The following is a 14,846-nucleotide window of genomic DNA, read 5'->3' as shown; positions in this document are numbered from 1 at the left end:
TAAAGGATTACATCGGTGACAGCATCCAAGTAGGCATGTTAGACAGTCCATACATGTACTGGCAGGAAAAAGAGGCAATTTGGAGGCCCCTGTACAAACTGGCTTTATTTTACCTGAGTTGCCCCCCCTCCAGTGTTTACTCCGAAAGAGTGTTTAGTGCAGCCGGGAACCTTGTCAGCAAAAGGCGTAGGAGGTTGCTTCCACAAAATGTGGAGAAGATGATGTTCATAAAAATTAATTATCAACTCTTCCAGGGAGACCAGCCTCCAGAACGTACAGAGGGACCTGTGGTGGTGGATTCCAGCGGGGACGAATTAATACTCTGTGAGGATGAGGATGTACACAACACTGAAGAGGGTGAGGAATCGGTGAATGAGGAGGATGAGGACGACATCTTGCCTCCGTAGAGCCAGTTTGTGCAGGGCCAGATTAATTGCCAGCTTGTTTTGTGGGGGCCCAAACGAACCAATCATTTCAGCCACAGTCGTGTGGCAGACCCTGGCGCTGAAATGATTGGTTTGTTAAAGTGTGCATGTCCTGTTTATACAACATAAGGGTGGGTGGGAGGGCCCAAGGACAATTCCATCTTGCACCTCTTTTTTTTCTTTGCATTATGTACTGTTTGGGGCCTAGTTTTTCAAACTGCCATCCTGTCTGCCACTGCAGTGTCACTCCTAGATGGGCCACGTGTTTGTGTCGCCCACTCGTGTCGCTTAGCATAGTCATCCATCTTTCCTCGGTGCAACTTTTTGGACATAAAAACACTATTGTGAGGTGTGAGGTGTTCAGAATAAACTGGAAATGAGTGGAAATTAAGGTTTTTGAGGTTAATAATAGCATAGGAGCAGAAAAATCAACACATTCTGTGATTTTAGCTGTTTTTATGCTTTTTAAAAAAAAATACAGATCCAAAACACAAAACCCAAAACACGGAAGGGTGGTTTTGGCAAAACCAATCCAGATCCAAAACACGAAGAAAGATCCAGATCCAAAACCAAAACACCAAATACGAAAAGTGGCCGGTGCACACCCCTAATGTATAGGCACATTTATGTGCTCCCACCTGTTGCGCACCACCTGCACTGTACACACCCGCCGATGAACTTGCGATATATTGACAAGTATGCACCCAGCATAAAAAGAGTAAGGTGCAGAGCAATCACAATGCAAATATAGGCTAGAGAACCTCTGAAACGTCCATTGTGAGGCCTGCCTTTGTGCGCAATTGCAACCATTTTGTACGCAATAGAAGTACACACTATAAAACTGCACTGAAACAAAGTATATGATAAGGAGGATTGTAGTAGCGGAAAAATGTTTTTGCTTGCCCATGCCCTTAAACTGAGATATACAAAAACAGGCAAGTAAGTGTTACAGGGAATGCAAAATAAAAAAGCATTTTTTGCAACCTCTGAAATAAGAACTACTTTAGGTTTTATCAGTTGTTTAATAAGCTTGAAATGCAAATGTTTGGCCAGTTGACCTTGCTTGGCAACAATCCTGCTCCCAGTGATAATATGTGTATGGTACATATCTGAGCTTCTGCAGACAGAAGACGTTTCCACATAGCGGACTAGAGCATGTGAATGTGCAATGTAAGAGTACATGGATCTTTCCATATTTGGCTCCTTAATTGAAAGTTCTTGCTACAATGCTTCTTCCCAAGTAGCATACTGTAAACATACATCTAGGTTTCTAAATTAAATCCATGCAATCAATGAAAATGTAAAATGAGTAATACTGTGTTATATAACGTTAATAATCTATTTTTTAAAATGTTGTTCTTCCCCTGAGTAAATTACACTGAAAGTATCTATTTCTCCTCTATTATAATTATTATCACCAATTATTTATGTAGCGCACACATATTCCGTAGCGCCATCAGGTAAAGAGAAAAAAAGAAAGTTTTACAAATTACTTCCAAAGGAAAAATTAAATGGATAATAAACCAAAAGATTTCATGAAAAAAGCATGTTCTCTCTGAATTTGCATGGACTGGGTGTCATTGTTTTGTAATGCATCAGGTGTACAAGGGTCATATCACATTCTGAGTTAGTTTGGTCACTCAGTGGTGCTGTTCCATGCATAGCAATTGTATTTCATTATTATTGAATATTTCTCAAGATTTTAAATAGAGAAGTAAAGTTAATGGGCATCCCCATCTCAGACGGTCTCCTCAGGTAATCTGTCTATAAAAAGATACTGCAGATCATATACAGAGCCGTAACAAGGGTTCATGGCGCCCAAGGCAAATAAAAAAATGTCACCCCCTAAAAATAGTTCTATAAGTGTATATATACATACATAGATGATAGATAGATTGATTCATAGTATGACACACAGTAGTGACCCCAATTTATAGTATGCCACAGCATAGTGCACAATTCATAGTATTCCACAGTGTAGTGTCCCCAATTCATAGCATGCCACACCATAGTGCCCTCAATTTATAGTTTACCACAGCGTAGTGCCCAATTCATAGTATTCCACAGTGTAGTGTCCCCAATTCATAGTATTACATACACAGTGTCCCCCAATTCATAGTCTGCCACAGCATGGTGCCCACCAGTTCATTGTATGCCACCATAGTGCCCCAAATTCATAATTTTACATACCACAGTGCCCCCAATACATAGTATGCCACACCACAGCCCCCCCAATTCATAGTATCATCACTGTGATGTTATAATTGCAAAAGCATATTAGCAAAGGGATTAGTGAAATTAAAAATATTAAAATAAATAAGACAACCAAGGTGTGAATAATATACATATTTACAAATCAGACAACATAACAAATGTTGCAAGAAAAACATACAAGATACATTAATAGAGAAAACATATCATACTCACTGGTAGTTTATAATGCAAGCATTTACAAGATCAAATCCCTATTCTCCATGTCACAACTACTGCAGCCCTGATTACAACAAGCAGACAGAATACAGTACTTGACACAAAAGTTAAAATAACAAAAGGGAGAACCAATTTAACAGTAGGTTCTATAGTTACTTTGCAGCTTATGACACTCTGATATATAGTAAGTAGGAGTCATGCTAATTACCAACTGTCTCCGGAGGATGTAGTTATGTGAACTGCGGCTGCGTCGGGTGCCGGTCACAATCCATACGCCTGAATGCAGAACGACACGGACCGCCCGTGCTCTTAGCCGTGGGGGGGAAGGTTAGGTTTAGGGCACCCCAGGGGGACTTAGGGTTAGACACCTCCCAGTGAGAGTTAGGGTTAAGCTAGGGGAAGGTGGGGTTATGGTTAGGCCCCCCCCCCGGGGAGTGTTAGGTTTAGGGTGCGGGGAAGGGGGGTTAGGTTTAGGCACTAATGGTGAGAGGTGAGGGTTAGGCACTAGGGGGGGAGGTTAGGGTTAGGCACCCCTTAGGAGAGAGGGGAGGGTTAGTTGTACTTACCTCCGCTGTCAGGAATTCCTCCCTTCACACAGCCGCTGTCGAGATTTGAACCGGCGGCTATACAGCCACCAGCAATACAATCCCATTCCTGTCTCTAGGCATGTCAGTGAGGCATTCAGACAATTATAGAGATGCAGGGTCATATATTGCCATTCCTGTCTATGGCAGCTGCAGGTTCCCTGACATCATGCAATAAAATAGCAATTAAGTCCCTGTACAGGGTAAGGTGCAGCACAAGGGTAAACAATGACAAGGGTTAAGGGGCATCACAGGGGTAAACAATGACAAGGGGTAAGGGGCAGCACACAGGGTGAGGGGACAATTACATATGATGAGGGTAAGGGAGTAGCACAGGGGTGAGGTGGCATGCACACAGGTTGATGATAAGGAGGCAGTGCAGGGGTGACATGACAGGCACACAGGGTGAGGGTATGTGAGGTGACATGCACACAGGGTGACAGTAAGGAGGCAATGCAGGGGTGAGGTGGCAGGCACACAGGGCGACGGTAAGGGAGCAGCATAGGTGTGAGGTGGCAGGCACACAGAGTGAGGGTAAGGGCACAGCACAAGGGTGAGGATGGCAGGCACACAGGGTGAGGGTAAGGGGGCAACACAGGGGTAAGGTGGCAGACACACAGGATTAGGGTCTGACACCAGCCCTGGGTTAGGGTAACATCAGATACACAGTCTGACACCAGCCCTGCTCACTATCTAGGGCCTTCTGGGCCTGGACAGCCCACCCACTCAATGACTACTCCCCATCCTTGCCCCATCCTATTCCTATTGGCCCAGCGATGGCAGCTACCACCCCATGACATTTTGGGGGCATGGCTATCCAGTCCCACACTCCCAGCGTGTAAATAGATGTCTCCTGCATGCTTATGTGATCCGCAGCTGCACCCGAAGAGGCAGCCAATGGATCACTTGCAAGACCATCGGACATCTGAGTGACCTTCAGGTTACTCAGATGGGCGTCCTAGAGCCCTGGCCTCAACACTCCCAGAAAACGCTACCTGGAGCCCCTCCCCACCCCCAAATGTCTGTAGCCTATGAAACAGGCTGCGGCTTAGGAGGCATTGAATGCGACCACACATGACCCGTGCCGCACATGTGCAGAATGAGTCATGTGCAGTCCTCCCGCCCCACCATCAGACTTGTACTCAAATCTTTGGATTTGCGTACAAGTCTGAGTAAGTCCCATGGTCACTGCTAACAGTCTCCAAGGTTACTCCAAGCTTTCACTGTTGCAGACCTGATGCATCCAACAACATACATGAAATATTGAATGGATAAAGAGTTGATAAAGAGTATTAGATCCTGTGCCATTACATAATAACTGGAGAGGCATTTATAAAATGGTGATAATGTAAATAGCAATACATATAAATAAAACTGTAAGTTTATCTGTAATTATAAAATTTTGTGAAATCTTAGGCGATTTCAAATTAGACATATACTTTATAGGGTATTTAGACCGAATTAGCCATTTTTAGAATAATTCTATGTTTGTTTGGTCCATTTTACCTACAAATTACTGAACCAATTTTGAAAGGACTTCACTATTAAATTTGGTATACATGAGGAAATAGGATTATAGGCAATATATAACCACACCTGTACTCAAGGGGGGCACGTAGAAAAGAAATTAACCTAATTATGCGCAGGGCCAGGTGATCTTGGAGTGAGCGGTGAGTTACCGGCCACCGCCAATCTGTGTAACACTGCTGATGAAATAAAAAAAAATGTTGGGAGAAGCGACTTTCAAGGCTGGCAAAGCCGCGGGCACCAGATAGTTATAGAAAATATCAAGAAATAAAAAAGTTTAACATTCAATAGAAGATGCTTATACAGTAGGGGCAGGAAAGATCCCAATGTACAGTATATCATAGGCAGGAGGTGACTAAGAAGAACAAATCACGATCTATATACTGACTAACTGTTCACCTGCTATTATCTGCATTGATCATTATTTATCTGCAAATTATTTTTACTCCTGCCCCTACAAAATGGTGATCTATGGCCGTTTGTGAAAGGAAAGAAACCCTTTTATTTTTTGGTCTCAGCCTCTTGTAAGTGTGTTCAATGCTTTGTGCAGTGGCGAATGACTAAGACAGCAATTCCAGAAGTTAGCAGAGTTCACTTTGCAATTCATGTAAGCTTTATTAAGCAAAGTATGGCATATTCATTCAACCAGGGAGGAGGGGATTAATCCTGCATAAGTAATTTTAAAGCAAGTTCTTTCTCTACCATTTCTGTAAACTATTTGAGTTTCCATTTTCAGGATTACTGAGATTTCCGTCAGTCAGATTTTAATTTTATTTTCATCTGAAATGGCTTATGCATAAGGGTCCGGAGCCTTGCATGGAAGCTCCTTGTGAAAAATGTAATTGGTGTGGAACAGTGACATACATAGAATACATCTGACAAGGTCCAAGAAATGAGTTTTGGTTCCACAGTTCAGCATCTCAGCTGGAGATTAGCAGAATCTTTATTGCAGATACAAAGTATAGAGTATTAGCTAAAGAAATATTACCTCCGCATCAATCAGCAACAATGACACTGTTAGGTTCTGCAGTGTGTAATGTAGTTTTATGACTCACAGCAGAACTTTTGTCAAATTAGCTTTCCTTGCAGATTTAATGACAATGTAACATTTTGTGGACTTAGAAGGCATGTTTAAGGAATATATGAGATACAATGTTATGAATATGAAATGAAGTTAAGGTCGTTTATTATAGTACAAAAGTGCAGAGTAGATACTGAGCTGTGACCCCTATTTATGCACAAATATACCTGTTTGTATAGGGAATCAGATGGATTTATGGGCAAAGATGGTGAAAAATTTAGCATTTTCAAAATTGAGGATCTGCTAAGATTTCTACAAACAAGATATCGGGAGGCAACATTATTAAATGAGGTCAAGCTTTGGAGAAGGCAACTTTAATGCAACATCCCCTACTTGGGGGTGGGGGGGTTACAGGGGAGCAAACAACATTTTCCTAACTGCAAAAGTAGAATACTTAATGTTTACAGGAAACCAGGATGACTCGGTAATCAGGAGTCCTCATATGGACCAGGGATTTCAAATCTGGCCCTTCCTGGTGTGCCAACCCTATGCTAAGGCCAATTTTTGACATTTGCACTTGTCACATTCCAAAATCAATATCACAAGTTTATTTTTAATTCCGTACCTGCTAAAATATACTTTTTTATTTAATTTTTTAAAATATGGCAGATAAAATATAGCCAAAATGTGTTTGTTTTTATTGAAGTTTCGAGAAAGTGAACCAGTATCAAATATAATTTTTTAGAGAAACCACAAAAAAATACATTGTGGTTTTGCTTCAATAATAAAGCCCCTAGGTATAGGTTTTCATTAAAAAAAAATTTGCACTTTTTTGTTAATTCCCACCATCTATATTTAAACACTATGTCAAGTATATTACTATGTCAAGAATAATATAATAGCCACATATCTATTATATACCTGCACCGCTACCTTCATACACCACTGGCCGCTCCATCCAAATTACTATGTATATAACTGTGAGTACGGCTGTACAAACAACTTCAATTACACTTCAATAAACCTCACACCTGGTTAAGCACTTCGGCTGTTTAGTGTATTTGGATTCCTCTGGTGTTACTATTGTACTCTGTATTCTACCACCAATAGCACAAACATGTTACCAATCTAAAGGTTACTTTAACTCATTTATGTTTGGATTATTCATTATAACATACACCCCAAAATCCCTGATTCTTCAGCCTACCATAATGTTGGGCTTCAGGAGGGTGTGGGTGTGGTTGGGAAAATCGGGGCATGGTTTGGGGAATTATAGAAGGAGTTTATTTGTCCTGATTTCATAAGATGTTAGGAGATATTTTTTCCCCCAGTTCTTTGGCTGTGTTTCCCCCTATATATTATTGTTTTAATCTCTACCACATTTTGGTATGTTTCTGTGAGGAGGCACCTTCCAGGAGAAGATTCCTTACCTGCATGGTTACAATACAGTAAGTCCCACAGTGATGACCACTTCAAGTCCTGGACTAAATAAATCTTTGCAAATTCACTAAGGGGGATGTAGTCAGGATCCTGACGGTCAGAATGTTGATGGGCACAATAGCGGCAGTGGCATCCTGACGGTCACAATCCTGACAGATTCTGACGGTGAGTATTAGGGTTAGGGAGAGGGTTAGGGTTAGGCTGCGGTAGGGGATGGTTAGGGATAGGCTGCTGGAGGGGATGGTTACGGTTAGGTTGTGGTTGGGGTGGGTTAGGGTTAGGATTGGGGTTAAAATACTTACCAAAATCTGGATTTTGACCGTTGGGATGCCGTTGTCAATATTCTGACCATATGCATTGTGAAATGTCGTTGAATTATTGTTGTATGTTGTATTGTTGTATGTCATTATACCATAATCCAGGAATCAAAGTTTCTAAAATGAACTCCGCCACTTTATAAACTCAAAGTATATATTATATATTACTAAGTAAACGTGTTAGAAATACTATTATGGGCCTCATGCTAATTTTGCATCTCAATTGCAAGCGCACAATGTGCTCCGGATAAGGTGCATTTAGCTTAGCTTGCATAATATACACAAGAATCTGACAGTATACCCAAGATGTATCCAGCTTAGCATGCGCAACGTACGCTCCTACTTATTCCTTGAGACAACAGTAGTATATTCATCTTGTTTATCGTAGGAGATGTGGCTTCACAGTGATAGTTGTAAATACTAAAGCTAGAGTACACAATAGGGTATATTTACTAAAGTGAGAGTTTTTTGAAGTGGAGCTGTTGCCCATAGCAACCAATCCGATTCTAGCTATTATCTTCTAGAAGGTGCTAGTTAAATGTTAAGTAGAATCTAATTGGTTGCTATGGGAAACGAGATGTTCTAAAAACTCTCACTTTAGTAAACATACCCCAATGAGTCATTAAATAATTGTAGTGCATCTGGTATGCAATGCATGGCATGGCACTGTAATAATGTACTGCAGGTTAGCTTAGAGTTTTGTGGACTATTTTGTTTTATTGTTCACTTTTATAAAATGTATACATTATCAATAAAAAAGACAATTTAAAAAAAACTATGTATGCTGTAGTTAGGTCGGCAATACTGTATATTCTCTGCTTCTAAAGTATTATTGTGCCTAACATTGGCATTTAGATTAACCGGGAGAAAAAACCTGTGGATATGTTGTCAGGTGGACGCAATGCTATACATTGTTGGAAGAATCTGATGGCGGCATGGAGCTCATCCCTGGGCACTAGCTGCTTGCTTGCTTTTAACAAACATGGGTGGGGGCAGTACTGTACATATCCTATGAACTCCCCAAATGTGAATACCCAGTAAGTGTTAACTTTATCTTTATTTCACCTCATAAACCTCAGCATAATATTCTTTTTTTAGGTCTCTGCAGTATTATGATCAATTCTGTCCAATGTATTAGAAAATCCCATTGACTGAAGCTGGTTCACTGTCACTAGTTTACAATACAGTTGTGTTGTGTTTTTCCCGAATTTTGATAATCACAGCTTAGCCAGTCTCTTCCCACACAACTCCAATAATTGTTTTTTTTTAAAATAATTTACAAAAAATACATCTATTCATATTAGTTATTTATCTGTGCTTCAGACCATCATTCTAATTTAATGCATAATCCCATCTTTTGACTATAGAAAAATGAAGTCTAAACACAGGAATACTGCAGGTTGGCTCTGCCGCTAGGAACTGTGGGTAGAGAGGATTGTACAAAAGACCATATAGTCACAGTAAAAAGGAAAGAGAAAAACACAGATTAATTCTTACATAAAGTTTTATTTAAAGTTTTCTTCCTACAAGCAAGCTCAATTTATACATTCTGATATTGTACAAAATTTACATCCTTTTTATGATTTGTTCAATAACACCGCTTTCCTTGGTCATGCCTTCTTGAAAGATAGAAAGCTTTAAATTACCATGGTAAAAAAGGAACCGTTCAAAGGACAACAAATAGCCTTTTAAAGTTAGAATTCAGAAGATTGCACATTTCATTAGACAAGTCAGGTGACAGCTGCCGTAAATTGTTCCGAAACAAGTCTTCCAACAATTTTAATACTAAGCAGGGATGCCTCACTTTGTGCCGGAGTAAATTGCTTTAGCAGTTTTCTTCCAATGGAAAAAAAATAATAATCTATCTTGCCCAATGTCTTATTTTACAAGGAAATTGGAGTCCTTGGGATAAAAAAGTAATTTTTCCCTATTACCACTTAATACAAAAACAACATAGATTGCACTTAACATTAACCTTATAAGGAGTATTTAAAACACACCAAATATCCAGGGCTTCTTAATCTCAAGGGGCTGTTATTGCTGTGCAATGTGATGCAGCCTCTCTAGCAGTAAAGTAGGTAAAAAGAGAATAATTTGGTAATATTATAATGTGCTCCAAACCAGTTAATAACATAAACTGTTAAAACTCCTTGTTCAGTCATTTTATAATTTGACGTCAGTTAACTTCAAAATTAATTTTTGCCCACTTCAGCTGAGGGATTTACCCTTTTTACAATGGAATATGTACTTTTATGCTGGCTATACATAGAGAGTGCTCTGGTGAAGAAAATAATAATACCGTCAGGTCTCCTGTAAGCCCACCAGAAAAATAATGTGATAATTTGGTGTCTGTGATTACAAGTCAGAATGAAACGTTTATCTGAGATCATTGGAGCAGGTGATAAAATGCAATGTAATCTTATATAATAAAGGCAGCAGTCTTATATAAAAAGCCATAACTGGAATATACAGAGAACATGAAAATATTATGTTTTTAAATCAAAGGATTTTCCGTGGCCTTTCTCTCCCCCAATATTGTCACCCGTCTTCTTTAGTGGGTGTAGTATAATATGAATGGTATTGTGACATAAGATACCTGCATTTGTTCCTTCACCCATCAATGTTACCAACTGGTCTGCTAACCCTAAAGTACAGATCAATATATATAATCCGTATTAAAATTAAGGATGCTAATAGGTTTTATATAAATAATAGGAAAAAAACGACCGCAACTACTTTTTGAATGCAGGACCCTGTTAAAAAGAGATTCTGGTTGGCATTATTTACATATTTTTTTCAATATACTTGTTCATTATTGGTGTAGATTATAGAATATACTCTGGATATGTTTTTTTTCTTATTATCCATACCCTGCCCTGGAAAAATGTATATAACAATCACAAAAAGAGAAATTTACCCATAATATAAAACTTCTTAGGTGACGATTATTACGGTAAGATAAAATAAAATAAAGTAATATATGTATCTGTGATGCCCCATTCACTGCCAGGACAGAGGAGCCACCCATGGATCTAGGTGAGGCTGGTCTCCTAGGCAATGTCCCTTGTCTAATTCAGAAAGGGTAGTTGTTGTCAACGTCCCTTTAAGCAACATTTACAGGCACTGGAAAGTACATAAGGAAAGAACATCCTTAATTCAGCAACCTTTCTGCATCAGGTGTGTATAGGAGATTGGCGCAGAGCACTGGAAAGCTTCATGGCACCAGCAGATTGGAAGAATGGTACACCAAAGGACTTATTTTAAGGTCTATCCTTGTGATAATGGGGGAAATAAAATGGTAAAAAGCATATTGGTAAACCACTATAATGCATAATTTAAAACGGGCTATCAGTAATATTGTATGTAAAGTATATAATGTACAAAACGGTGCCTCAGAATAGAACCCTGAAGAGTAGCAGCATCAGTAAATTAAGTTCATTTCTGGGTGTGGCATAATGACTCTATATAATGTGAGCGGGATGTAGCAGACCACTAAAAGTAAAAATGTTCTGTTGTATGTACAGTAATGAGGCAGGTGTAGAGTGGTTACAGGTTCATTTACAAAGAAGTTTTTGCAGATAAGTGATTGGTTAATCTTGCATTGAACCTGTGTCCTGAAGATAATTCATGATCAGATCCTCTCTGTGCACAGAAGAGTAAAATGAACAGTGAGGTTGATTCAGCAGAACGCACAGCTGACATTCAGATTTCATCCTGATGTTGAACCTATTAATACTTCATGGTTGTCTGCCTATTAAATTATATTTTTACTTCAACCTGTAAAATGTGTGTGCATGTAGAACCCTGTAGGCAAAACTGATTATAGCCTATAATTGTAAAAGAAAGGACCCTTTGCACTTTTATGCACATAATAAAATGCAGTACATCAAGAACAGATGCCCATAGATCATTGTCTTAGATGAAAGTCAGAGGAAATTCAGTTAGAAAGTGAACAAGGAATTAGAAACAGTAAAATGAGACAAACTTAGGTGATAGGCACCATGTCTCCTAATTGCCAGCAAGACGTGAACTCATGACAAGGCAGAATATCACATGTATTTATATATGCTAAATGCAGGATATACTTTCAGTATTTTATATACCAGAATTATTTGCCACCCATGTTTTCAAGTTCACTATAACATTCCCATAAGTTCATTACAGGATTTATAAAACATTTTGATAAGATGTTATTTTGTTCACAATGTTACTAAGGGTATGTAGTTACTATGACGATGTTCAGCATATTAATATAATGTATGTCTACATTATGAACATATGAGGGTTAGGGTTACTTTGCGGTTAGGGTTAAATAGTATTGGCGGCATTCTCACTCTTTTATGCATGTCGACATGTTGAACATATCAACATTATGGCACCGCCAACATGTGAAATGTCGACATGGTGACCGTTACTAAGAAAACTGTAATATACTTATCTGGATTTTGTCATTTAGACTGCAAGATCCTAAAGTCATAAACTTGTTTTGCTTATATAGCACTCTGTAATATGTCAGTAAATAATAATCATACCGTATTGCCATGAATATCACCGTTGAGTATGTAGTGTAATGCACCATGTGTGGTACCATAATCAGTAGCGTATTAACAGAGGAGGGGGCCCGTGTTCACTCCCTGTCCAGAGCCCCCTTCTCTCTCCCTGGCTGTCGTCAGCGAACTGACAGCAGCAGTAGATTCCGGGCACACTCACAGCAGCAGTAGATTCCGGGCACTAGAGTGTGCCCAGATTCTACTGTTCATGCGCAGTTCAGCTGGAAAATGGTGCAGCAGCCATTTTCCAGGTGATTCCTACTGCGCTTGTGCAAAATGCTGGGAAAATGGCCACGGCGGCCATTTTCCAGGCATTTTCAGCAGCTCTACTCTGTGGGACATCAGAGAGATAAGTATGAAAGAAAAAAGTATGGGTGCAGGGTGTACGGCATTGCACACCCTGCACCCATTATAAATACGCCCCTGACCACAATCATGGTCTGGCCAGCACACACCAAAGTGCACATCTACTCTCTGCTCACTAGAGAGGCAAAGCAATCTGTCATAAGTGCTTATGTCATTTTAAAGTATATCTACCCTTCAGAACAACCCATTAATTTCATTCATCTTTTACTTTTTTTACTTAACTAACATTCCCTTTGATTTAACCATATTTATGGCTTAAATTGGCCATGAGAGTTAGGAGACTTTGGGACTGTTATTACATGTGGCACATTTTATGTGTGAGCCTTTTATAACATTGCTGGGAGTCATTGGTGTATCTATAATGGGTGCGGAGCACACGGCTCCCCTCCTCTCTTAAAATGCCCCTGCTGGGAGTGCGCCTATAAATGCTGTTCTCCACCATATTACAGACGCTGTTACATCTGTCCCAATAAAAGTAAAGGGGAAGACCCGAAGACCTCCAGCTCTAAGTTACAGCAAAAATAAATTTTAAATAATAATAATAATAATAATAATGCTTCTCACTCTGTAAAATGAAATTTTGTTTTGGCATTGCTCTACAAAAATAAGCATACTAGGGGATCCCCCAATCTGCCCATGGCCTGTGAAAACTTCTATGCTCTGTCAAATCCAGCATTTCATGACAGGCCTACACATGCATTTTTGGGTAAATGTAGGTGTATTTGCACAAATTGAAGCTCACAGCGCTACTAAAGCTGATATTGCGCTGCTCATTGGCCATTTTGTATTATATAAATGACCTCCTCTATAGGCTATGAGTTTTCTTCAATGACAACAGTGTCACTTATTTTTTTGTTTTACAATATGAGCTAGATGATACGTCTCAATATTTTTTTTAAAAAATACTAAACTGTACCAAAATAAAACCTGCCCCTCTGGTGTGCCCAAACCATGCCCCGAAGTGACCAAAACCACACCCCATATTACAGTGTAGCACGCTTTCTGATTTCAGTACCATTAAAGTTACGACTACTGCGAGTTATGTTGTTTTCTCCACAATCTGTCTAGATCCATGTAACAGGCTGACGTTAATGCAAATGTTTGCCATTAATTAAACCTTAATGTAAGTTGCATACAAAAGTCTTAAAAAAACAAAATGAAATTAAATAACTGATAACTAGGCCAGTGGATAACCTCATATTATTTAAAAATGGCCTTATCTTGTTGTAACACTGAACAATGTCACAGTGTTCTGCATTTAAAGACCATATAAAGATACCAATAAAATACTCCATGTAAAAATCAATTTACATTTTGTTATTTCCAGTTCATAGGTGCTTGTAATTGTCAACTGTCTGTATAATTATAGTCACATCTCACACTGTGCCAAATTCTCTCTGATATTTGTTATACATATGGACAATTACTCTTTGTTGCCTAAACATTCATATAATAACAAGGGAACTGATTTAGGAGAATTCATCCCCTAGAGGTTTTGTTACTTGGAATTATTTCGTTGATACTCGTATTTGGAAGTGTGCTGGTTGTGTACTATTGGTCAGGACAGGTGCAACATAAATAAACACCTGCAGGGTGATAACATATAAGTAAATACTGCAAACCCATGTGCCAAAGAATTGCTACACACTGGATAAATGTCTTTTATAGTATTATATTACACCAGTGCAGCAAATAATTGTGCCCATTGCTCTGTTATAAATCTTCCTGTTTTGTAAATTACTGACTAATTGTGTCGTTTCTCCAGTATGTTGTCAAGTTCTGGTGTTGATAAATTTTGAAGACCTCTGATTACTCTTCTGCTTGTACAACCTCTTACAACAAGAATCTTATTCCCCAACAATATAGTCTCTTTAATATTACAATGTTCTCTACTGTGCAACCGCTATTTGTTGTATGGGACACAAGCTGGTAATATGACAGTGGCACAAGCTGGGCCAGCAAGGGGTTCAGCCACATCTCCTTCCAGTTCCGTCCAGCTGGCCTTATCCGGACTGTAGCAAATAGTCGATGACTTGTAAGCTCCCTAAAAAACATAAAATACTGTTAAAATGTGTTATTTTTTTCATTGTTATCGTGTTATGATATAAATGTGGTGTTTGCATCTAAGAAATAGCAGAAAAGCCTATGAAGTGTATACGTGGCCACAACGCAGTAGATTCAAACAT

The 14,846-nt window shown here is 39.2% G+C and overlaps 1 protein-coding gene across 1 annotated transcript in view; it reads right to left on the bottom strand.

The window, feature by feature from the left end:
* Positions 1 to 14,563: 14,563 nt before the first annotated feature.
* The window catches only part of KLHL14 (kelch like family member 14), a 134,630-nt gene continuing 134,347 nt past the window's right edge, over positions 14,564 to 14,846 (bottom strand). Inside the window, exon 9 of the mRNA XM_088469773.1 lies at positions 14,564 to 14,704. Within this exon, the coding sequence (XP_088325899.1) occupies positions 14,564 to 14,704 (141 nt within the window). The remainder of the gene's footprint in view (positions 14,705 to 14,846) is intronic.

This window comes from Taudactylus pleione, unplaced genomic scaffold (genome assembly GCF_031769625.1).
Source record: "Taudactylus pleione unplaced genomic scaffold, aTauple2 ptg000093l, whole genome shotgun sequence".
Lineage (NCBI taxonomy): Eukaryota > Metazoa > Chordata > Amphibia > Anura > Myobatrachidae > Taudactylus > Taudactylus pleione.
The sequence above is the reverse complement of the archived record's forward strand: the minus strand, read 5'-3'. Positions and strand labels throughout refer to the sequence as shown.